This window comes from Lissotriton vulgaris, unplaced genomic scaffold (assembly GCF_964263255.1).
Source record: "Lissotriton vulgaris unplaced genomic scaffold, aLisVul1.2 SCAFFOLD_1951, whole genome shotgun sequence".
Classification (NCBI taxonomy): Eukaryota; Metazoa; Chordata; class Amphibia; order Caudata; family Salamandridae; genus Lissotriton; species Lissotriton vulgaris.
Window position 1 is genome coordinate 16,453 of NW_028240779.1, and position 26,429 is coordinate 42,881.

A 26,429-nucleotide genomic window follows, 5' to 3' on the forward strand; every position below is an offset into this window, starting at 1 on the left:
AACCGTCCCGGCTTTCCGCCTCAGGACATCACTCTTACCGCGCTCACAATCCATAGGTATATTATATCTAAGCAAGGGGTGATTACACGACCATGCCCCAGCTGAGTGATCAGCCAGTTGTGTCAGTTTGGATGGCCAGCCAGGGGTGGCAAAAGATATGCTGCAGCCCCTGGTAGGCCTTGGATGCACCTATGCCCTGGGTACCTATAGTACACACTACAGGGGCTCATAAGGTGACCCAATATCCAATTGGAGATGTACCTAAGGTATATGGAGTCCATTTTACAGAGAGAGCAGATAGACTGGGACCCTGATTAGCAGGATCCCAGGCCAACTAAGTTGAAAACCAGCTAAACACTGGACTAAAGCTTTCACCTAGTTCTATGCTGAGGGTGAGTTTTTCCCAATCAATATTGCTAGCACGTCATCCTTAGCACATATGAATAATTTATGAGTACACTCTCTAGGGGGTACACTTCAACTCTCCCATTGATGCACAAGGTTTAATCCCCAACGTCATCCTCAAACTGAACAATGGCTTACACACGCACATGGACTGTATAAATACAGCACCTCTTGCTATCAGTAGACAGGAGGGAACCGAGACTTCAAGGCCGACACACTGACCAGAGACGCTGCGGCTCCGATATGCCATCGCTCCAGCTGACAGTGGTCTGACTATCCCTTGCGGGGTGTCCAACTCAAATCCAGGGCAAAGTCCCACACTCTCACTATTCAGGTAATGGGGTTCAACTAAATGCTAGTGGGATTCTTAGTTCTTAGACTCTTAGATTCTTAGGCTTAGGCTCTGTTGCACCTACTTACATGCTAGGTACACTTAGGTACATCTATACAGGCATCCTAGGAGTTCGCATTTTATTTTATAGTAGTATGTAGTAGGAAGGGGTGAATAGAGGTAATGCAAAGAGTAAATGGACAGAGATTTCAGTATACTTAAGGACCCCAATATTTGTGGAGAAGAAGCAATCTATGTTTTTTTTAAGAGGGTGTTGGAAGGGTTGCAACAAAGATCTTTGGGAAGATAATTCCAAATAGAGGGTGCATTACCTGAGAATGAACAAGATTGAGTCTTTTCATTTTTGAGCTGAGGGGGGATTAGGAGAAGGGCGTTAGTGCTCCTTTAGAGATCTAGTACACCTGTTTTTTTTGGAGTTTGTCTGAGAGGTATGGAGGGGTGTTTTGGTGAAGGGCTATGTGAGTGATGCAGGCAATCTTGTAGGTGGATCTGTCTTCAATTGGAAGCCATTTGAGGTTTTTGAGGACAGGAGAGGTGTGATCATGTTGCTTACAGTCAGAGATAAGCCTGGCCGCCAAGTTGAGAACAGATTTAATTGGGGCAAGGTGGACTTTGGGGGTGCCAGCAAGGGTGGCGTTGCCATAGTCAATTCTGGAAAGGACAAGTGATTGTACAACGGATTTAAAGCTGGAATAAAGGGTTTAGTTTTTTTAAGGTGATGTAGAGTGAAGAGAGCACCTTTAGCCGAGTTTTTTATATGAGGGATGAGATTGAGAATCTGATCAATGCTAATGCTGAGGGATTTGACTGAATTGGATGTGGTGAGAGAGCAGTTGAGTGGTTTAACAGCAGTAACCCAGTGTTGGATAGGCAGTGAGTTATTTTTGGGAGCGAATAGGATGATTTTAGTTTTTGGGAGAGTTAGTTTGAGGTGGTTGAAGGACTGGGCTAATTTAAAGCCTAGCAGTGCCAGGGGACAACACCTGAAACCTTCGTGGAGATACCTGTTCCGGCGTACAAATTACAGAGACACGGGACACTTCCTTCGGCGTCAAAGATCAGCGTTTATTTACTGCAGGGACACAGAAATCGCTAGAAGTACAACATAGTGTATGTTCAGAGAGTCTGCTTCAAATTGCAAAAGTGGATCGCTCCTTTTATACACATTTTAGCCATTGCACAACATAACGAACAAAAGGTTACAACTCAGTTCCCACAGTAAACTTCAAAAGGACCGCATTCATGCTTTCAGAAACCCGGAACATAATTACAGAAACATGTCGATTCTCAACTGAAAAAGCACACTATTCCACCATTAGGCACATTCCATTCTAGTCGTAAACGACCTATGAGAAGGGACAGAAACAGGTGCAGGGAAACAAAGACAGACAACAGATTGAAAAGAGTGTGGGGGCAATATCGGAAGCGTGATCACAGGATCAAAGGATTCGAGCCTAACGTATGCAAGGCTGAAACAATAGACCGGCACGGCAAGATGAGCCTCGAGCGGAGCCATCTGCTTTTGCCGTGTCGCTTCCCTAGTCATAAAGGCACACTCAAAGGAATATGCATCTTCCGCAAGAGCTTGGGAATCCCAGGGTCATCAAGCGGACATTGTCCCTTCGCCGGCTACGTGAGGGCAAGAAACAAAATGAATGCCATATCTAAAATGGAACCCGAAGGTTCAGATGGAAAAACCCGTAAATAAGACGAACCCTTCCAAGTAGTGTAGCGAAAACACGTACATCTACTAATTTCATCATTTACGGTTCGTAGATACCAAACTCATCCATATCCGAACAAGCCCAAAACGTCGTTCCGATTCTCACCGAACCTCAGACGCTCCTTTTGCCCTCATGTAGGCAAGCACTAGTCGATATCAAAATCAATATCGATATTCATCAGATCGTTTAGATGTTGCTGGAGCATTATTCTATCCATCAATGTCTCTCTGGTAGCAGATGGTCTTCTTATACAGGTTGTAGCACAAAGGCTACATAAGGCTGGACCACACTGTACACAAAGACAACACGTGAACAGAAATGTCACAACAACCCCTACAATCATCAGAATCTTCCAACCCCAAGTCGACATCAGACCCCAAAACCATCCTAGAAGCGTCCAATCACCTTCGTCCACGTGTATGGACTCAGAGATTTTATGCAACTTTGAGATGGCTTGATAAACAGTTGGAGCATTGTCAGGTATGAAAATACAGCAGCTTGAATGGATTACCTTGCACACACCACCTCTATCTGTGAGTACAACATCTAGAACCATACGGTTCTGTAATGTCATCAGTCTATCCGCTTGCAGCTCTGCTGTCAGGTTACCAAGAGCACTTGCAGTTATGTTAGCAGTGGATTCTACCACACGAGTCAACTGTCTCAGGTTCCTGCTATTAACCATAGGCCCCCAAAATGGCAGGAAACCCTAAAGAAGTCTCCTGCTTCTTGACCGGCAGTGTCCTCTTTACTAATAACGCCTCTCACAACTCTCGTTTTGTGGTAGTCTGAGGCAACTGTGAAAGTCGGTGGCAAAAGATTCGCGATATAACATGTGCCCGAGAAGTCACGGGGCAACCACGTATAAGCGCGATCATAGCACACAAAATAGGTACCCTTGGCCGTCAGAAATACAGGGGAAGAGAGCATCGGTAAAACGTATGTCTCAGTACAAGCACTCTTCCCAAGCTGAGCTCTCGGATTTCGACCAAGACCTTGCAGACAGAAATGACCAAGGTGGGGTACAATCCAAATTGGAGACGAGCTCTTAAGCTGTCTATCACCTACTGAAATACTATACTCGGCCTCACTCAGATCCTTGTAGGCTCGCACCTCCTCCTCTGGAATAAGCGATATATCAAAAATATCTCTATCCAGATCAGCAATCGCTATCGTCAAAGACTTGTGGTACGGGCCAAAACCAGGGTCTGTGGAACGTGGCTCTCGACGGGGGTAGGAATCTAGTGCACTACGGAACATGGTTTGGAATGCCCGAGCTGACCCCTGGGAGCTGTAAGGAAGAACTAAATATGGAATACCCTTATCCATGGTATGTGGCATTAACCCACACACCCAACAGTTGGTAGTGTTCATCACCAACTGATGCTGATGCAGAAGTTGGACAAAGGAATTGTTCATAAATTCTGCACATCTGACTTGTTCATGTTGGGGCAGAAGATGAAAAGAATGTGGAGAGATAGTGGGAACAAGAACAGAACTCAGATCATGAGAGGGGGAAGTAGGTGAAGTGGAAGGCAACAGTGACTGAATCCCAAAATACACTCCACCCACCAATAACATAGACACAGTTAGGAACAACATGAAAATCTGAAACAAAAAACATTTTGTTTGTAAAATCTTATGCAACTTGGATCTTTGCGCCAACATCATCTCTATTTCTGACAGCTTAGAGAACTCCATCCTCTAAGGACCGTCCGTAACGTTCTTGACGCACCTAATTCTGAGTAGCAATTGTCAATTCCCAGGAGTTCCCAGAAACCGACAAAAGTGACCGACCTAGTGTCAGAAACGTGCCAAACAGAAGTAGGTTCCCGTACGGCCCTACGGCCAACCCAGATAGTAAGTTTAATCAATTAAGCATCCAATTTCATATAAGTCTCCTAGCTGCACAGAAAAGGAACACACGTGATATGTAAAACAAAATTAAAGAACTCAAGATCAGGGAAAAAATGCAAATGTCCACAATGTTCATAGCAACAAGGAGGGGGTAATGTAGATTCAAAAACAACAGGGAATTTTTTTATTTGTCCTTAGTCACGCGATCGAAGGAAATATCGACATTTTCCAGGTCGAGTTTGTTCTTCAAACAATGGTTCAGGTGGCAAAACAAAGTTCGATTGTTCAGGTAACTGTTCAGAACTTGAATTCTCCGATGGTGAAGACAAAGGTACAGTTCCAGATGATTCAACAAACGTATCTGGCTGAGCTGGATCGATCTCTACAGGTTGAGCATCACTAAATGGCACATACTTTGGGATGACATCAGTTTCAGTCGGGGCAAACCCTTTCCTTATCCAATTATTTGCTGGCAATGGGAGCAGTACTCTCTTCGTGTGGGTGGCGTGCACCCAATGTTTTCTGCTGTCCAACCGAACTGCAGTCCTCGTTGCCAACAAGACTTGGTAGGGTCCCACGAACCTTGGCTCAAGATTTCGTTTTCTCCCAAAGTTATGAACCAGCACCCACTCTCCAGGTTGGAGTCAATGTCCAGGTCCTTCTGTTTGTGCCGGTAGAGCTTCAAAAACCTGTTGATGAATCAAACTCAATTTAGCAGTCCGATCCTAAAGATAATCAATCAACATTGGATATTCAATTCTGCTAAATTCCTTAGGCCTTGGAACTCTCCAAACGTTCGCAGGACGGCCGAACACAATCTCATATGGGCTAAGCCCTACTCGAGAGTGCACAGTCGCCCTGGTCGACAGGAGAGCTAGAGGCAATGCATCAGGCCATGATAACCCACTCGTTGCTTGAATTTTGGCAAGTTTCAGTTTCAGAGTACCATTGTACCCTTCTACCAAACCCGCTGATTGAGGATGGTTAGCACTATGAAATTTTTGGCGAATACTAACCCTGGGCGTAGTGGGCGTAGTGGGGCTTCGCGGAGCTCCGTGAAGTGGGCGAGAAACTACGCCCACCTCCGCACTCCGCGTAGCCACACTACGCACCGCAGGCCTCCCTCCCGCCCTCCCTAAATACTTGAAATTAAAAATGTAAAAGAATTAAAAGGCACTTACCTTGCCCGCCGCTGCCCGCCGCGTCCCCAGGGCTCGCTATCTTCATTGCTGCCGTCTTGTGTACTAATGCGCATGCGCGGGCGGCCGCGCATGCTCATTTTTTCGTGAGAAATGCGCATGCGCGGCTGCCCGCGCATGCGCATTAGTACACAAGACGGCAAAATGAAGATAGCGAGCCCCGGGGACGCGGCGGGCAGCGGCGGGCAAGGTAAGTGCCTTTTAATTCTTTTACACTTTTAATTTCAAGTATTTAGGGAGGGCGGGAGGGAGGCGGGTGGCGGCCAGCTACGCTCCGTCTGCGGAGCATGCGTAGTGCCGGATTCTACGCCTGCTACGCAAAATGCGTAGAAGCCGGCACTACGCACACTCCGTGCACGGAGCGTAGCCGCCCGCCCACCCTTAGCGAATACCCAAACCCGCACACACACTCTTCATCACATTTCCCACAAACTCACTACCATTATCCGACCATACGATCCGTGGCATTCCATACCTTGGGAAGTATTCTTTGAGTAGAACTTTTGCTGTGGACAGGGCAGTATTATCCTTAAGAGGGTATGCCTCAATCCATCTGGAGAACGCACAAACCACAACCAATACATATTTTAAATTATTACATCTCTCCATATGGATGAAGTCCAACTGGATAACTTCAAAGGGGCATGTAGGAGGAGCAAAATGACCAGGTGGAGTGGGGGTGCCCTTGCCAGGATTATGCATCAAACATACCATACAGTTCTTGACCACTCTCTCAGCACACTTAGCAATCCCATCATTCTTCCATACGGGAGACAACAACTTACATATACCTTTCGTGCTAATGTGTGACATGCCATGGGCCATAGTAACAACAGCGAGCACATACGCATCCGGTAACATCCATCTCTGATACTCTGACAGATCAACCCAGCATCCATTCATGTCTAACTTCCCCGTGCTTTCTTTCCACTTAGCCTTATCAGTTTCGGTGGCCTCATTCTGAATCGCTTTCACACTCTCAACTGTGTCCTCACACACACTGAACTCGTAACATACATTCGGTTTGTCAGATTCTTGGCCGTTTCCTTAGCAATCTCATCTGCAAACGCGTTACCATGACCAACATCATCTGTAACCTTTCGATGCGCGCTGCATTTAATGATTGCCACTTGTTTAGGCAATGTAAGTGCATCCAAAAGATCGTTCACGAGCTGTCCGTGTTGAATCTTCGTGCCATGAGACGTCATGAATCCTCTCTCCACAAAACTATGTGCTACGCCAAACGCATACTGACTGTCAGTAAACACATTCACTCGCTTTCCCTTAGACAAAACACACGCTCTCGTTAAAGCAATCAACTCTGCCGCTTGTGCCGAATTCTGACTCAATCTCGCAGTTTCCACAACCGTACTCAATGTCATTACAGCATACGCAGTCGTCACATCACCATTCGGCAACTTGAAGCATGAACCATCAACATACAAAGTACCATCAGGATCTTCCAATGGAGTGTTTTTCAGGTCAATACGACCCTTCGTCTCTTCTTCAGTTCTTAAGTAACAGTCATGTGGTGCTACATCACCTGATTCCATATGAATCGGCAACAATGTCGCTGGATTCAACACATTACAACGTTTTATCTGTATATGACTTGCCAAAAGTGTCAACTCATAGCCGGACAACCTTGCACTCGTCAAGTGTTGAGTCTTTGTTCGATTCAAGAGAGTGTCAACTGCATGCGGAACCATCACTGTAAGCATATTATCCATGACCAGACCTGCGGACTGTCGAATGGACACCGCAGCTGCCGCTGTCGCCCTTAGACAACTCGGCAATGCTCTAGCTGCTGGGTCTAAAGTCGAAGAAAAATATGCACATGGACGCTGTTTGCCGCCAAATTGTTGTGTCGAAACACTTAACGCACAACCTTCTCTCTCGTGGACATATAGTGTAAACGGCTTACAGTAATCAGGAGTACCTAACACAGGAGCCGAACACAACGCATCACGCAATTCAGAAAATCTTTTCTGACAATCTTCAGTCCATGGCAAAGGAGTCGGAACATCCTTGCACGTGAGAGCTAACAATGGCTTCGCTAACAATGAGAAGTTTGGAATCCATTGTCTGCAGTATGACATGATACCTAGAAAGGCACGTACGTCTCTCTGAGTTGTTGGCACAGTCATTCGAGCAATCGCTGCAATTCTTTCTGGGGTCAACCTTCTTCCCTCCTTTGACAATAAGTGACCTAAATAGGTTACTTCTTGACAACAATACTGCAACTTAGAAGGTGACACCTTGTGATGCAAGTCACATAAATGCTTTAACAATGATACTGTAGCAGTTTTACAAATTTGCTCAGTATCGGCAGCCACTAACAGATCATCGACATACTGAATCAAGGCCGCGCCAGCGGGTAACACAGATGCATCAAGTTGACTCTTAAGGGCCTGGCTGTAGATCAATGGACTCTCACAGTAGCCCTGTGGTGCGCGTTTAAACCTAAAACTGCGACCACCTAATGAGAAGCCGAATAGATCTCTGCTTTCCTCAGCAATCGGAATACTAAAGAAAGCATTCTTTAGGTCTATCACCGAAAACCAGGAGGCAGAGGCTGGAATCAGGGTCAGCAAAGCTGTAATGTCAGGAACCACTGGAAACTGTGGAATCACGATTTTATTCACTTCTCTCAAATCAATTACAAAACGGTACACAAGAGGCTTGGATGGGTCAGTTCGTTTCAAAATAGGTAACACAGGACTATTACACACATTTCCCCTAGTTTCTTCAATAACATCTTTTTCGATCAAGTCATAAATGATCGCTAATAGCGCTCTCTCGCCATCAAGAGAGATGCGATACTGGGGGATACGTGGTAATCTCACATTTGATTTCAATTAGACTACATAAGGTGGTATGTCCAGTAGGCCCACATCATTAGGACCTGTTGCCCATAAAGACTCAGGAAGGGAACTCAATTCCGGTGGGAGCTTATCAGTTGATAAGTACATAGGAGAGATCACTCTCTGACCTAATGTAAGCTCCACTCCCGTAGGAGAGCAATACAGAGTCGCATATAACCGCTTCAACAAATCCAGACCCAAGAGATTCTCACCACAACCAGTAGTTAAAATCAAAGGAGCCTCCAGCTCACGTGTCCCGATCGTAAGGGACAAAGGGCTAGAAACTGGATTGCTAACCGGGGCGCCAGAGAATCCAACAGAAACATTTGTTAAGCCAGACAAAGGTGCGCCAGGGAGTTTCGAATGCATGATGGAACTTTTTGCTGCACCAGTGTCCAACAGAAAAGGCTCAACTACGCCCGATGTGGCAACTGCGACGTAAGGCCCTCTCTGATCAACCGGAACTGATACTACTCCCTCTCTTTGTCTATGGCTGTCCTAATAATCGCTGTCTGCACCAATCTCATGCTCAACATAATAGTCATCCACATGATACTGTGCAGATCTACCATACGATGCATTTCGCTGATCAAAACAATTTCTCGTGTCCGATGGAGGAGCAGAACGCTCATTTTGATTTTGAGATGTGCCACGACCTCTACCTCGAGAGACTTGCTGATAACCACCACGACCTCCTCGAACCGAGACACCATTCGTTCGGTCACGTAAAACAGGGCAATTAAACTTATAATGGCCCTCACCCTTACAATATGCACACTGATTATTCCCAAGCATAGATCTGGATGCAGAATATTCAGAATGCGACTGCATCCTAGAAGACTGCGCCTGTGGTCGATACTGCACATGCTGCTGTTGCGAGTCATTCTGCTTCGAGCGCGGAGGATACGCTTGCTGCAATAAGACCTTAGTCTTTAGCTCCTTCGTTTTCTTGTCTGCACAATCATTCTCCTCTTTTTCTCTATTCTCATAATATTGAGCCGTTGCTAATATTTGAGCTGTGGTTGAAACAGCCCAAGCACTTTCAGAATTTTTCAATTTGTTGCATAACTCAGGCAAAAGATTGAACACAAACTTATCAACAAACAATCGCTGACCTCCCTCAGTGCTCATATCCTGACCACTATGATCAATAAATGCCTCCTCAAACCTAGTAAAGAAATCGGAGACACTCTCGTCTTTCTTTTGTTTACAAGCAGACAATTTATCCCAGTTCACCTTCATCGCTGGCATGAGTGTTTTCATGAGCGTAATGATTCTTTGGGGCAGATCCGTAATTAACTGATCAGGCTTGGCCCCACCAACTTGCTTTCCATCGGCTGCTACAATTGCAGCCCAATCACCACCTAACTCAACTGCATGATTCTCGTTACGAATCTTTGCCCAGATCGGTTGCGGTACTACATTACCAAACAACATGTCGATATCAGCAAGGTTCATAATAGAAGCATCTACAAATTGGGATAACTCCTTGTAATAACCTGCCAGGTTCTTCAGCGGGTCAGGCAAAGATTGTTTCACCTGCAAAACTTCTGATCGCTTCCATGGGAGGTGTATTCAAACTCTCTGGAAGTGTGGCAAAATTGGAGGATTGACAGTAGCATCACCTGGCCTCCACACTGGGGGAACCTCTCGCATGGGATACTGACCAGGTTTCATTTTCAGATCACCGGAGTCGTCGTCAAACGACACTCGTGATGGTACCGTGGACCTAAAAGCTAACAAACGCTCTAATGCACGCCGTACATCATCACCTACAATCATACCGTTCGAAAACTGACTCTGAAGTTCAGTCATATCGGGCGGTACGATATCTAGCTCATCATTATCCCACTCTTCTCTCAATGATTTGCACATCTCTTTGAATACGAATCTCTGTGTGGGCTCATTAAACTGAGAGAACGTATCGAAAACTATGCGCGAAGTGTACTTAGCAGGGTGTCTAATCCACCTTCGTGCCATAGATACTAACATCTCACTTTCCTTTACACCAGGCATTTGACTTCGTCTCTGAGATATTTCAGAGACATCGGATTCAAATAACGATCCGAAAAGTGGAGAATAGAGATTAGCAATAGAATGAGGTATACGTTTACGAACAGAAGGAGAAGAGGAAAGAAGAACAGGAGCGACAATATTAGGACTAAACGTAGGAGCAGTGGAAGTAGCCAAGATAACAGGAGCAGTAGTAGCAGTAGACTGAGAGGTTACGGGCAGAGGAGCAGTAGGAAGAAGAGGTGGTAATGGAGCAGGGCCCACTTGAGGAACAAGGGGATTTGGAGGAACAGGGCCAACTACAGGCTGACCAGCAGCCACCGGAACGACAGGCGGAAGAACAGGAGGAACTATAGGGGCTATAGTACCCTGTACATAAGGAGGTGGTGACTTTAGTAAATAAGATAACAAAGAATCCTCTTTCGATTCGTCTTCCTTCTTTTCCGAACTCGACGGTAAAACCGGATAACATTTATCCACTGCCACGCTATGCTGTCTGATAGAAACTTCCCTTTCCTTCTCTGCCATGTCTCGCTGATGCTGTTCTGCACCTTGCATTATCGAAAGGACACCCTCTTTCTTATTTTTCTTAGTCAGCTTGATTTCTTTCTGTCTGGCCTCTTTGCGCCATAACCTAAAGGAATCAAACATTGCCGGCCTAGCTTTCTTTTTAAACAATTTTGCTTCGAGATTATCTAAAATCTCAGTTTCAAAGCTACCATGGGGTGGCAAACTAAGGACACCATCTTTTCTCGTATAACGAATCCAAAATGCGTTATATATAATGGGGCCCACTCCATGTCGACTATAGAGCTCATAAATCGGAGTTCCAACTGGAGGTATCGGACACGAGTCCTCCAACCGGGAATCCGTGTTGCAACATCTAAGGAAACCAAACAAGATACTACGGCCAGGCATCATGCACACTAACCGAGTTTCAAACTTCAAGGGTTATCAAATTACGATATCCTCGCAAAAATACGAGACCCTCGGTTTTTGGCTATTGCAATTGTCAAAGAACCCAAACAACAAAAAGAAAGGACCAACAACTAAGGACCAAAAATTCAATGGAACCATGCAATCAATCAAGTTTCAACAACAACAACCAAGTTTCAAAGTACGAAGCAAATGTCAAGCAAATGCCAAGTTTTCAAGTTTGAAACAAACGTTCCAAAAAAAAAAAAAAAAGGAACCAAAGAGCTAACCTAAGAACTGGGAGCGACCCACAAATACTTAACTGAAAGAACAATGGCGTCACCAGGAAGGCCCGTCTATCGTCTCGCCGTACAAAGGACTACGCCAGGTGCCAAAACAGGTCGACAGTCAGGGCATCGGTCCGTCGCAGCCGTCGGGAAGCGGGAATCTTCGCGGGAAAAATCTTCGGACCACTTATTTCGACAACAGGATCGATGAAGCGGGGTGCACCTTCCCTCGGAGATTTCAAACGAAGTTCCTCACGATCGTCAGGCTTTGGACCTGTACCACATGATGTCGCCCCACGTTGGGCGCCAACTGAAGGACTGGGCTAATTTAAAGCCCAGCGGTGCCAGGGGACAACACCTGAAACCTTCATGGAGATACCTGTTCCGGCGTACAAATTACAGAGACATGGGACACTTCCTTCGGCGTCAAAGATCAGCGTTTATTTACTGCAGGGACACAGAAATCGCTAGAAGTATAACATAGTGTATGTTCAGAGAGTCTGCTTCAAATTGCAAAAGTGGATCGCTCCTTTTATACACATTTTAGCCTTTGCACAACATAACGAACAAAAGGTTACAACTCAGTTCCCACAGTAAACTTCAAAAGGACCGCATTCATGTTTTCAGAAACCCGGAACATAATTACAGAAACATGTCGATTCCCAACTGTAAAAGCACACTATCCCACCATTAGGCACATTCCATTCTAGTCGCAAACGACCTATGAGAAGGGACAGAAACAGGTGCAGGGAAACAAAGACAGACAACAGATTGAAAAGAGTGTGGGGGCAATATCGGAAGCGTGATCACAGGATCAAAGGATTCGAGCCTAACGTATGCAAGGCTGAAACAATAGACCGGCACGGCAAGATGAGCCTCGAGTGCAGCCATCTGCTTTTGCCGTGTCGCTTCCCTAGTCATAAAGGCACACTCAAAGGAATATGCATCTTCCGCAAGAGCTTGGGAATCCCAGGGTCATCAAGTGGACATTGTCCATTCGCCGGCTACGTGAGGGCAAGAAACAAAATGGATGCCATATCTAAAATGGAACCCGAAGGTTCAGATGGAAAAACCCGTAAATAAGACGAACCCTTCCAAGTAGTGTAGCGAAAACACGTACATCTACTAATTTCATCATTTACGGTTAGTAGATACCAAACTCATCCATATCCGAACAAGCCCAAAACGTCGTTCCGATTCTCACCGAACCTCATGGTTAAGCTGAAACCAGGCTTGGATTTTAGGCAGGGCATCGTTGAGATGTAAGATGTCATTGTGGGATTTGATCTTATAATATAGTTGAGGATCATCGGCATAAAGGTGATAACTGATTTTAGCTTGTTTAAGAATAAAGGTGAGGGGTTCCATGTAGAGGTTGAAAAGAGTTGGAGAGAGGATAGAGCATTGTGGGATGCCCGGTGATACAGGTTGCGGTATAAAAGGGACTGGGTGATGGACGGAGCATCTGAATCAATCAAACGCTCACACCCAGTCAAAAAAATCTGAGTTTAATCCATCACCGTTCTTTAGCCCACTCTGCCACCCCAGTTCAGACATGGCTATATGCAAATCAGTCTGACCCTGTGCCTCATGGGAACAGTCCAGCCCGAACTGCCAAGCCATGTCTTCCCTGGACCGGAAACAAGCTTCCGAGGACCGGTTTCTGGCATTCCAGCCATCTTCAGCCCGGCTTGCTTGAATCCAGTGGCAAAGAGTTGAACTAGGATTTGGGCGGTATGATTTTTTTCTGGTTTTGGTTTACTTGGGGCGATTTGGTCAAGGGCTTCAAGGATAGAATTATTGTAATGATCGGTTAGGTCGGTGGTGCTATGGGAGAGAGAGGGGAGCAGAATTAGAGTTTTAATTATAGATTCCAACTCGCATGGGGGAATGAGGGGAAGATTTCAGGTTTGTTTTATTAGTTTGTTGCAACTGGGGGAAGGGGAAGTAGTAGAGCTGTTCATGGTGAAGAGTTTGAGGTAGTGATTGGACCAGTCAATGGGTATGATCTTGGAAAGAGATGCCAGATCCTTCCTAGAGATGATAGTATCAAAGGTGGCACCCTTAGACTGAGTTGGAGATTGGCAGAGTTGATTAAAGTCACTAATGTCCAGAGTATCCATGATGAGGTTAACTGCAGGGTCATCATTTTTGTTACAAAGGATATTATAATCCCCTAGGAAGAGATTTCTGGATTTGGAGAGTGAAGCTTGAATAATGAGGTCAGACCTGTTTTTGTTTGTTTTATGACTCTGGGCACTTTACCACTGCTGATCAGTGCTAAAGTGCATATGCTCTCCCTAATTTAAATTGATGTATGGATTAGTCATTCAATGATTGGCTTGTTTGGTTTACTTGTCAGACCCTAGTACAGTGCACCGAGTGTGCACAGGGATTGTAAATCAAAATTCTGCCTGTGGGCTTGCAGCACTGATTGTGCCACCCACAGAAGCAGCCTTGTAAAATGTGTCTAAGGCCTGCCATTGCAGAGCCTGTGTGCATTCTGGTTCTGCCATGTTGACTAGGCACGTGCGCCGACTTGCCAGTCCCTAAACCTACCCTTTTCTTCATATGACACCCCTATGGTAAGCCCAAGCGCCGGGTGCATTGTAAGTATAAGGTAGGACATGCCCTGGTGTGTGTGGCATGTCCTAATAGTTTCCAGCCATTTTCGTTTTTCACTATTGCAAGGCTACCTGTTCTCATCGGCCAGAATGGGCAGTTAGATTATTACATTTTATAATCCTAACTGACTCAGGGAACATGATAGAAATCCGAGTTTAGTATGCCTGAACTCAGAATTATAAAATACATCTTTTAGTGAAGTTGGTTTTAATATTCTGTGTTTGAAAATACCACTATTAGAAAGTAGGTATTTTCTTATCTAACTATCCAGGCCTGCCTCTGCTAGGTTGTGTATTCCTTGTCTGGCGTTTGAGTGACAGGGCTGGGGGATTCCAGGAGACAGAATGAGTCAGGCCAGTGGTGAATAGAGAGATCTGCATCTAGATGGGAGGGAGGAGCTGCACCTGGGACCTGAATAGGGCTGTGCCTTCCCTCCACAATGCCAGCTCCACCTCCTGGGGTGCGGCTGATGTATCTGCCCTGCACTGTGAAAGGAGAGAAGGAATCATGTCAACAGAGTGCTCCAGAACTGGTTTGGACTGGGCAAAGACCCCTCTGCCCTCAGAGTACAAAGGATTTTAGGGTATAAATATTGCGACCCTGATCCCAAGAAATTAGATCACTTTTGGACAACAAGAAGAAACCTTTACTGAGGAGAGGAATTTGAAGAAACTGAGGAGAGACTATCCCTTAGCTGAAGTGCTGCTTGGGGGATTGGCCTGCAGTGGTTGCCTGAATGCCAAAGTGAGGAGACTTTGTATACTTTCATCAACTTGTAAGGATCTTCAAGGGCTTGGAACAGAGCTTGCCTCCTTCGGAAGTCTCAGGGACATCAGACTTCAACCCCCAGCTCCCCAGAGTTCTTTTGGAAGTGCCTGCTGCTGTTTTGGGCTTTCTGAGGGACTGCGTGTCGCAAGGAGCTGGAAGCGCGACTCAAGATGAAAAAGTGCATCGCTGTCACTGCTGCTGCTGTCGCATTGTGGATGTCGCCGCTGTAGTTGTCGTCTTACACCTCATCGAGAGAAGCGTCTCGCAACTAAGAGGAAGCGTGTCACCATCGCTGCTGGTGCCGTCGCATCTTGGATGTCTCCGCAGTAGCTGACGTATTGCACCGCATCGAGAGAAGTGTCTCGCAACGAAGAGGAAGCGTGTCGCCATCGTTGCAGCTGCCGTCGCATCTTGGATGTCGCCGCTGTAGCTGTCAAATTGCACCGCATCAAGAAAAGCGCCTCGCATCCACAGAAAAATGTGCCGCCATCAGAGCTGCTGCCGTCGCATCTTGAATGTCACTGCTGTAGTTGTCGCATTGTGCGGAAACATCTCTCAACGTCAGAGAAGAGTGTTGCAGCCAAAGCTGTTGTTGTCACATCACGGAACAAGGGTATCGCCGCTGCAGCTGACACATCGAATAGAGACTTCTCGCATCATCGGAGAAGCGTGCCGCATCTGGAAGTTCTTCACGTCTTTATTTCTTTGCACTGGAACTTTACCACATTACCGTCGCTGCAACACTTTTGTTGTGGAAGCGTAACGCATCGTAGGGTACATTGACTCAAAGTGTCACATTTTAAGAACTGAACAGAACTAAGCTAAAACTACCATTTTAAGTGCTGTATTGTGGATTTTTGTCGTTTATGGTCTTGTGTTAAATCTATATAAACAATACTTATTTTTTATATAAAAACTGTGTGGTGTCCATCTGTAGTGTTGTCTCTTGATTACTGTATGTGTTCACAAATGCTTTACACACTGCCTCTGAGATAAGCCTATCTGCTTGTGCCAAGCTACCAAGAGGGTGAGCAGGGGTTATTTTAGGAGTTTACCCCCTTACCCTGACTAGAGGTCAACTTGAGACCCCCAAATCTAACAATCACACTCACTCTTCAGGAGTTCTCATGTTCTGAAACAGTCCAATGAACATTCACCTACCCTTTTTGGCACTGAAGGCTTTTTTAGGAGCTATCCATATGTTTTGTGTTTTCTTTTCATGGTGGCATGTATTGGTGATGGTGAACTCTGAATTATGTAAAAGAGGCGGCTGCTCAAGTGTGAGTCCTTTTCTCTGTATGGTTCTAGTTCCATGGATTGGCAGGATATTATTGGTGTCCTAGGCACCCTTCTCAGCTGCTGCCTTCCTGTCCATGTGAGAAGAGCTGGATTTTCACTGATCATCTAAATGAGAAGAGTTATGTGGTGCTGCGCTGTTTTCTTGTGAAATTTTAAACTACTGTAAGTGTTCATCCTCTCATGGGGTACTTGTCACCACAGTTAAATATGGACTAAAGATTCTCTAGGCAGGAGTGGGAGTCACTTTCCTGGCTTTGATCGACCAATGTAGTGTAGGCAAAAATATGTTAGAGGGAGGAAACACTTTGTGTGCTTATTTATTGTGGTGGATAAGTGTGTGTGTGCTATGCTTGGGGGCTGTAGGACATGTTGCAAACTGTATAATACCTGGGATAATTTGAGCTTGCTTTTAATGTTGTTTTAAGTGTATGCTGTATAATACCCCATTTAGAGAAATCTTTCTTTGTACAAAAATTTGTGATAAATGTTTTTCAAAATTTTCTAATTGAGGAAGACCTCCCTTACGCACTTCCCCACTCAGCAACCACCTCTTTCAGTTTAGGCTCGCCCTTGTATTATATATGCAAATCAAAAACTTCCCCGGACCACCTCTAAAATCCACAAGCCACCACTGACACTGGTCAGCCTAAACGTTTGCTAGATAACATATCTTAAAACTGCACTTGCAGTGTAGTTTTAAGATGTGTTGTCGAGCTCAATTCTGGGCTAGATAATACCTAATGTCATGTCCATGGTTGGTGCTCAAAGATTCCCAAGGGAGCCAGCTGCGCCTATCCTGGTGTTCATTGAAAACTTATATCTCTAAATTGGAGATTTCATCCAGTCTGGAGACAAACACAATGTTCATAATAATAAGTGACAGGATCTCACAGGCTGCTGCTGCAGGCGGTCCCGTTCGCCCAGTGGATTCCATCCTGTCTCTTCTGTAGACCCACCCACACGTGGTGTCCACTGGAAATGTCCATCAAGAAATTCTGTATGGAGGAAAAATGATCCAGCAATGTATTTTTAACAGTTTTCAATTTTTTTTAGATAGAATAAAGTAATCAGTCATTAATTTATTTATTTAAAGAGTTTTATATAGCGCGGACGTGACCCTTGGGTATCAGAGCGCTTCACAATGACATATACATGAGTTATATAATTCGCACTAAATACATACAAATTGTTATATGGCCAGTGAGGTAGGTAAATATGTGGCTACATGGTAGCATATCCCACTGCTATGAGGTAGATAGGTGAAGGTCATATAAAAGTTCTATAAGAGATTCCATCAAAGTTCAATAAGGAACACATTTACATTTCTGTAGTGTCTGTATAGGTCTATCAGGGACATATCATAGCATATTCTAGTATAGTCTAGTATTTGACATCTGTTTACACCTTATCAGTATTTTCAGTCAGCGTCTACGGCTCTTCGAATATATTTGATCATTGTATTCCTTTAAATATAGATCAGGCAAATTATCTTTGTTTGTGTATACTTCTTCTCGGTTTTGGGTCCATAAGGCACTTGAGGCAAGTTCCCATCTATTTTGCGACTCTCACTTTCTTCTTCTCTTAGTCCGTAGGGAGAAGTTTAGCACGTGGTGTTGTTGAGGTCATTTCCTGGCTATGTAAGGAACTTACTCATTAAGAAGATCTTGGTTTCCTTTTTGAATGCTGTCGTGTTAGTCATTTTCCTGATATTTGGAGGGAGTGAGTTCCATATTCTGGGTGCTGCTCCTGAGAAGGCTCTATCGTATGTTTTCTTTTTTCGGAAGATGGGTGGTTTCAGTATCAGCGCATTGGCGTTCCTGGTTGGTCTGACTCCTCCTGAAAGTTCAAGCTTCTGTGCCAGATATCTTGGTGTTTTGAAATGAAGTGCTTTGTGGGTGACACATGCCATCTTGAATTGGATTCTGGCTTCGTATGGCAGCCAGTTTAGCGCTTTTAGATGTGGGGAGATATGATCAAATTTCCTCGATCCGGTAACGAGCCTTGCTGCTGCATTGAGGCATGCTTTCAGAGGTGCAGTGGAAATTGTCGGTAGACCAGCTAGGGTTGTACATCCGTATTCGATTCTTGAGATAACTAGTGATTGAATTGCCAGTTTGAGATCTGCTGATGAGATGAAAGGTTTCATCTTCCTTAAGTAGTTCAGGTGAAAGCGGGCATTTTTTGCCATTACATTGATGTGTGCTTTCATGTCAAGATTTTTATCTAATGTGATTCCCAATGATTTCGCAGAATCCACTAGCGTAGGGGTGCAGTTTAAAGCTGTGATCTGTCTGGTCCATTCTTCTACCTCCGAGTGTCTCTTCGGAGGAGAGATCAAAAGGAATTCCGTTTTTTGTGCATTGAGCTTCAGGTGGTTGCTGGTTAGCCATCTTAGTGCCATTTTCAAAGCCTCATTCAGTAGCTTGATGTCCTCCAGAGATTCGACTTTGATATACACTTGTGTGTCGTCCGCATACATATGATAGGATATGTTTGCGTCTCGTAGGATTCCAGTCAGAGGTTCGACACTTAAAGAGTGATGGAGATAGTGTCGAGCCTTGAGGAACTCCGATCGAGAATTAAATCAATATGTGTCCTCACTCACACTGTTGTTGTCAGTATGTTGGTATAATCTGGTTTATTATTTGTTCTGCCATGAGTTCTTACAAAACATTTTTTGTAGGTATTTGGCTGTTTTGGTGATGAACCGCTTTCAACTCTTCCTCTCGTGGACGTGGAGATGAGTGGTATTTATTGGAAATATTTATTGAAAGGGACTACCAGGGAGATGCTGGAGCTGAAACCATTGCACCGCAGCAGCAGTGGGGGGCGCTGTGCAGGTAGAGAGAAGATGCACATGCGCAGTGGGGAACACTACAAGGGACCAGTAGTGATTGCATTCTTGAATATCGAGTACAAGAACAGACAGACAGGTATTGTGGCACATTAATATTGTGTAGAAAATATCGAAGCAGAAAACACTGAAAAGTATGTGGAGAGAGGAAAGTAAAGATTTTTTTATTCTTAGCTCCACATCTATGTACTTTGAAGATATAAATGTATTGCCATTTTTCCTTCAGGTTAGCGATCTAGTGGTACATTGAAGGCAGTACAGAAAGGGAAGACTGGGGTTTGACCAGGCTCGCGGGACGGACATGAACGCTCTGATACATCTTACTCTGCTCTAGATGTACGCTGACCTTTATGATGCTCTCTCAGGATTTACTTTTATGAACTGTACTTTTTAGGTCTCACCTATGCAGCGTGCATGCGCTACATGGATAAAAGACCTTTAGCAATCGGTTCGCCATTTCAGCCAAAAACTTGCACGCATTGCATTGCTTTGAATGGCAATGCGTGCACGCTTGGCGATTCCCTTGCGGAAGCGAGCTTTGAAACCATCTGTTTGTAATTAACAGATAGCTTGAAAGCTCGCTCCCACAAGGGGAAACAGGCACAGGCCCCCTACTCTCTCCCCTCCCACTGTTGCCTCTCCTCAATTTTTTTTCTTTCTTAGAACGCGAGGCACACGCATCTTCTGCCATCCAAGCCCACTAATGCGGTCCCTTCCCATGCTGCCGCTGAAAGACTGCAAAAATACATTATTTAAGTGCAGCTGGATAAGAAGGAATGTCACGAGTGCCTGGGCTTGGCGCAGGTACCTCATAAAACATTAACCTGAGTGGAATGGCAATGCAGCAGTATGGGGCCCAACTCCTTGAATATACATGAAAGAATGCTACCTGCAGAAAGCAGGTCCTGCAGACACGGAGTCGCTCAGCCCGCAGCTCGTACAGCGTGGGCTGCCAAGCACACCTCCAGCAGCCAGCCTTCATAACAGCAGGCACGGAAACATCTCCCACTTCCCAGGCAGCACCGAGCTCTGCTACTAAAGTGGTCCTGCAGTTATTTACAAGGGCTCGCTTTCCTTTTGTCTCAAATGACAGGGGAAGGGGGGAGGAAAACAGCTTGCTCGAGGTGGAGGACTGGTTGGTTACTGTGCAAAGCATGCAGAATTCATTTCTGGGCTTTCCAGACATACATTCCCTAACAACATCCGGCAGCCAGCAGCCTCCTTCATGGAAGTGCGCTGTCAGCAACCCACCCTAGACAAAGCAAGTTTGACTATAAATGCACACCCTTTGTCTAGGAGTGTGGTTTCCAGTGCTCAGCAGAGGTCTTATGACATCTGATTTCACACACTTTTAGCTAAATAATCAATTTAAAAAGGAGAATTTGTATCCTATAATTGTGATTTCCGTTTTTTTCAAATCTGTGTTGTGTTCATTCAGTAGTCCTAGAACATACAATGGCCCTGTCTCCTGCTGAGTACTGGCGTCACACCCCAGGCCCGAGGGTGTGTATTCACTTATTTACTGACCCCGGTGTTAGGGCTATAATCCAGTAGCACGTTCATTAGGCAAATGCAATAATAGACAACAAGCAATGGAAAATCAAATAGGAATGGTTTAAGTGTGCAAACACATGGAAACAGTGCAGTACACATGTGCACAGCGTATTCGTGCCATGTCACTGAGCAGCTTTTCTGAGTGCCTCCTATGTTTGTGTCCTGCTAACTTTATCCGAGCACGGAGATGTGGGCAATATAAACAAGCACTGGCATAGCCAATAGGTCTCGCCTTTGGAACCTTATAAGTGTTTAGCCATGCAACAGTTGGTGTTGTTGCACTAAGGATATTGTGCTGCATAACTAAATACTTAGAGGGTCCCAAAAGCGAGACCTATTGGCTATGCAAATGCTTGTTCTAGTTTATTTAGTGATTACATTTTTTAACTGTTTTGAGTGCTTCCTTTTGGACTTGCACCCCTGTTGGCCATGTTTTAGAAGCCAGTTTTTCTTCAGGTTAGCAGTCTAGTGGTACGTGGGAGGCGGCGCATAAGGAGAAGGCTGGGGATATAAACAGGTTGACAGCATACGACGTTAGTGGAGAGGTGTGGTGCAGCGGCCTGGGCAGCTGACCTCGGAGCACAGGGTTCACGGTTCGAAACCCGGCTCTGGCAGCAGCTCAGCTCAGCTCAGCACCATGTGACTCTGGGCAATTGCTCACTTAATTTCCACAACCGTCCCCAGTGCTTTGAGACCTATAAGGGTGAGTAGATTGTGTTTTACAAATATGCTGACAGTGCTGGTTTGGGATCAGATATTTCTCCAAATGTGGTGCCTTGCATGGAGTTTTTAGATAAGATGCCTCATTGTGGTATGGTTCTATGTATTTTGAAAACATCTGGCCCCTTTTCTTGTGCCAGGTGCAAGGGTGTGCTTAATTTGCAAAAGTGCATTATTTGAGGGACAGTATCGCCTTCCAAGATTTCGGAGAAAGTGACTTTTTTTGGATGGCTTTATAAATGCCCGCTCTCTCCCCAAATATGCTTTACCTTTGGGCTACTCCATCTCCAACTCAACAAAACTGAAGGTAGAGGTGGAGGCCTGCCTTTTATTTTCTATGAAGTTCACCATTATACTATATTTGAAGATGAGAATCTAAGGGGAGTGGGGAGCCTCAGGTTTTGTTTTAAATTAGGCCAGTCTTGTTCCTTTGCTGGACTTCTGGTTTATCACCACTCAGGCCCTCGCTCCAGCATTCTGGGCTCCTTCAGAGACGCTCTCTCGCCCCATATACAGCAATACTCACATTTTGCTCTATTAGGAGATTTTATTTCTCACATTGAAGACACTTCTAATTCGGATACAAATTGTCTTATTGATAATTTAGCTGTTCTTGGCCTCCTTCAACATGTAGTGAGCCCCACACATTCAGCAGGTCACACTTTGGGCTTGGTTTTTACAAACTTTGTATTGCATCTTCTTAGGGTGCCAAAAACTCTGTCATGAGTCGGACCACTAGTTAGCCCCTTTCGATATATCATTAGATCTTCGGTCTCCTTCTATTAGACAAATGTACTCCATCCATCCACGCATTCATTATTGGGGGAAGATAACGTGCTCCAGTTTGGTCAGTTGGTTAGCTTGCATCTCCTGTTGTTTCATGGGAGAGCGATCAATTGACCTAGAACTATTTAATCATTGGATAACCGAAGCAAAGATGAATTAGCTCCTTTAGTTCATCCTGGCTGAAAATGCTCATACATTTCGGAACCTTCGTTTACGGTTTCGTTAACTAAGGAAAAGATAACCTGTAAACAGTTTAAATGAAAATGAAGATCTTCTTCTCAAAAATCCGCAGATTTAATTGGACTTAAAGTAGCCCTGAAAAGATATCACAAATCAATAAGGGACGCCAAAAATACCTTTTTTACACTTCACAAGTTGAGGCAGCAAATTATAATCCTAAAAAGATTTTTCCAATTGTAAAGACTTTCCTGCAACCAAAACCTCTCAAAGTGATATTCTTTCATCTCAATCTCTGTGATAGGCTATCTAATTGATTCCGGGAAAAAATGAATGTGGTTCAAAGGGGCTTTGGTAATAACAGTGTAGTGCGGGACAGATTTAAAAAATCTTCCCTCACTCACTTGTGCCTTCAAAGTCCACTTTGGCCAACTTTCAGCCTATTTACTTGTGGCCATCAGAACGTGCCATCCTTCTTTGTAAATCTGGCTCTCCTTTGGAACTGTGCTCACCAGCCATCTTTAGTAGGGCAATCACAATTGTGAATCCAGTGACCAAGCACGTATTAAATAAGCCCCTTTTATTCAGCAGTAGTTCCAGAGCCCTGCAAAGTGGCAGTAGTAAAAACATTATTGAAAAAAACAGTGGCTGATCCCTCTATTCTTGTTAATTCTAGGCCCATGTCATGGCTCCTTGCTCTTACTAATATGCATGAAAAGCTAGTTGATGAAAAATGTATGTATTTTCTGAAAATTTCCAGGTCCCTACATCTGTTTCAATCTAGGTTCAGATCTGGAACCTCCAGAGAATCATCCCTTCTTGAGGTTCCGGAAGCAATAAAAGTGACGCTGCATACTGGCCAAAACATGGTCCTAATTCTCCTGGATTTATAGTCAGCATTTGATACTGTCTCTCACTCTGCATTTCTCTAAAATTGGTATTAATGGCAAGGCCTGGACTTGGTTTCAGTCTTTTCTTGTAAATAGGAGATGGATGATGTCTATTGGGTAGTTCCCTTAGGGAGAGAAATCATTGAAATATGGTGTTCTGCAGGGCCAATCACTGAGCCCATCTTATTTGAAATCTATTTATTGAATGGCTGATTTCTCTGATTGACTTATTTGGCATTTCTACCACTTTCTATGCAGCGGAGACCCAATTGATCCTATCTTTAGATAATAGTAGTAATAGTAATAGTAGTAATAGTAATATTTTATTATATGCTTAGTTAATAAAATCCATTGCATAAACTTGCTCATTAAAAAGAGTGCTACAAAAGGGGGTGGTGATGGACGGAGCATCTGAACCAATGAAACACTCACACCCAGTCAACAGATCTGGGTTTAATCCATCACCGTTCTTTAGCCCACTCTGCCACCCCAGTTCAGACATGGCCATATGCAAATCCGTCTGACCCTGTGCCTCATGGGAACTGTCCAGCCCGAACTGCCAAGCCATGCCTTCCCTGGACCGGAAACAAGCTTCCGAGGACCAGTTTCTGGCATTTCAGCCGTCTTCAGCCCGACTTGCTTGAATCCAGTGGCAAAGTGAGCAAGGGACTCACGTCTGAGCATACCCTGCCAACTTATGGCGAACAAAGCGGTACAAAAGGGGGTGGTAATGGACGGAGCATCTGAACCAATCAAACACCCAGTCAACAGATCTGGGTTTAATCCATCACCGTTCTTTAGCCCACTCTGCCACCCTAGTTCAGACATGGCCATATGCAAATCAGTCTGACCCTGTGCCTCATGGGAACAGTCCCCGAACTCCAGGATCAATCTATCAATTAATCAGTAGATCTGTAGAGCGTTACTTGTCACCCTAGAGGGTATCAAGGCGCTGGCAGGGCCCAGGTGATTGGCCAAATAGCCAGGTCTTCAGGAGCTTTCTGAACTCTGAAAGAGATGGGAAGGTCTGTAGATAAAAGGGCAGCTCATTCCATGTCTTTGCTGCTAGGTTGGGGAAGGAGCGACATATGCATCTGCTACATCGGATGCAGGGGTGAGCGTTAGAGAAAGGGACGCAAAGCGGAGGTACCTGGTGGGCTGATGGAAGTTCAGGTGGTGGTTCAAGTAGGCAGGTCCATAGTTGCGTAGGGCCTTTTATGCATGGGTCAGGAGTTGGAACTGGAATCTTTTCTGTACTGTGCTCCAATGGAGTTCCCTGAGGTATGGAATATTGTGGATTTGTCTAGGGATATCCAGGACAAGTCTGGCTGTGGTGCTCTGTATGGTCTGTATTGATCTTCGGAGGTGAACCTTACGTAGAGAATATTGATGTAATCTAGTCGGCTGGAGATAAGGGCCTGGGTGATGGTGCATCTTGTGCTTTGGGGTAGCCATTTAAATATCTTACAAAGCATGCAGAGGATGTAGAAACAGGAGGAGGAGACTGCATTGACCTGAGTCGTCCTGGTTAGGTTGTTGTCCAGAATAATACCTAATTTCGCAGTGTGGTCATTAGGGGTAGGAGTAGGTCCAAGTTCTGAGGGCCACCAGGATGGGTGGCTAGAAAACCAAGATTAAAATGTGATAATGCCTTTTCCTTTTAACCTCAAATTCTGTTCTATCAGTAGCCGGTTCATGCTTTTCACTGAATAAATACCTTGAAAAATTCTTAGAATTTTTTCCTTTGGCAGCAAGGAAAACTGTAGCCTTTGCGTGTATAACCTCATGGTTGGATTACTGCAACAGCCTCCATCTACGCATGACTGGGCAGCTACTCCATAAACCCCAAGTGGTTCAAAATGCAGCTATAAGTCTTGCTCTTAAGCTTACCTGAAAAAGCTCCTCTTCTCAGGGGCTCAGAAAACTGCACTGGCAACCGATTCATAAGCGGGTTCTTTTTATATCCTTGCTTTGGGTTTTCAGATCTTTCCATCTAACTGGCCCTAAATATCTGGCAGATCATTGTTCACATTATAGAACTCAAAGGGCTCTTAGATCTTCCAGTGCTGAGTTATTACAAATCCCAATCTTAGGTTGAATCCAGAGTGTTAGACCTGACATCTTTGGCGTGAGTTCTTCCCCTATAGTTTGCCTCTGCTACCTGGATTTGTGATGCTATGCTGAATTTCGTTTTGCTGGTTTAGATGTATTGGACACTCTGCCACTGCTAATCAGTGTCAGAGTGTAAGTGCTCCTAAGGTAAAATATCATATTTGATTGGATATACCTGATTGGCATATCTGTATCACCAGGAAGTCCCTAGTAATGTGCACTGTGTGTGCCAGGGTTGGTGATGTCAGATGCTACTAGTGGTTCTGCAGCGCTGATTGTGCCACCCACATGTGTAGCTTTAAAATGGTGTCTCAGGCCTGCCTTTGCAGGCCTGCCTGCACTCTCTAGGACTGCCATGTCACCCTGGTCAGTGTCCACACTGACTGGGCCTAACCCTTCCCTTTTTGTGCACATCAGTCACCCCTATGGAAGGCCCAAGGTACCCCCCTGGGCAGGATGCGGTGTATGTAAAAGGTAGGGCATGTACTAGTGCAGGTACCATGCCCTGGTAGTGAACAACAGCCATTTTATGTGCTCACTGCTGCAAGGTTATCTTGCTCCATAGGATAACATGGGAGAGGCTGGGGCCAATGGCTGTCAGCCTAACTCCTCATAGGAACAAGATAAGACATGAGTGTTTCATATCCCTGCGCTCAGCATTTAATAACCCATCTTTTGTGAGGGGTGTTTTTTAAATCCTGAGTGGGAGAATAGTACTTTTAGAGAAGTCACTATTCTCCTGTCTGGCCCTCCTGTGTGCCTGGGTATGGTTGGGGATTGACTGTCTGGTTTGGAAGTGACAGGAGCAGGAAGCCCCCAGGGGGGTAGATGAGTCAGCCCTTTGATGGGGTGCTGGTATTAGCATCTGGAAGTGAAGGGGGGAGGTAGCACCTGGAAATAGCTAGGGATGCGCCTGCCTGCCACAACACTGGCTCCAACCTCCTGCTGGGTGGCTGACGACCCTGCCCCTCTCCTTGAAAGGAACCAGGAAGATCAGATAACGAAGTGCTCCACCCCACCCAGATCTG

General features: G+C 45.1%; 1 protein-coding gene across 1 annotated transcript in view; it reads right to left on the bottom strand.

Annotated features, from left to right (window-relative positions):
• Positions 1-17,195: 17,195 nt before the first annotated feature.
• The window catches only part of LOC147672874 (uncharacterized), a 282,596-nt gene continuing 273,362 nt past the window's right edge, over positions 17,196-26,429 (bottom strand). The window contains exon 4 of the mRNA XM_086947958.1: positions 17,196-17,303. Coding sequence (XP_086804084.1) covers positions 17,196-17,303 — 108 coding nt within the window. The remainder of the gene's footprint in view (positions 17,304-26,429) is intronic.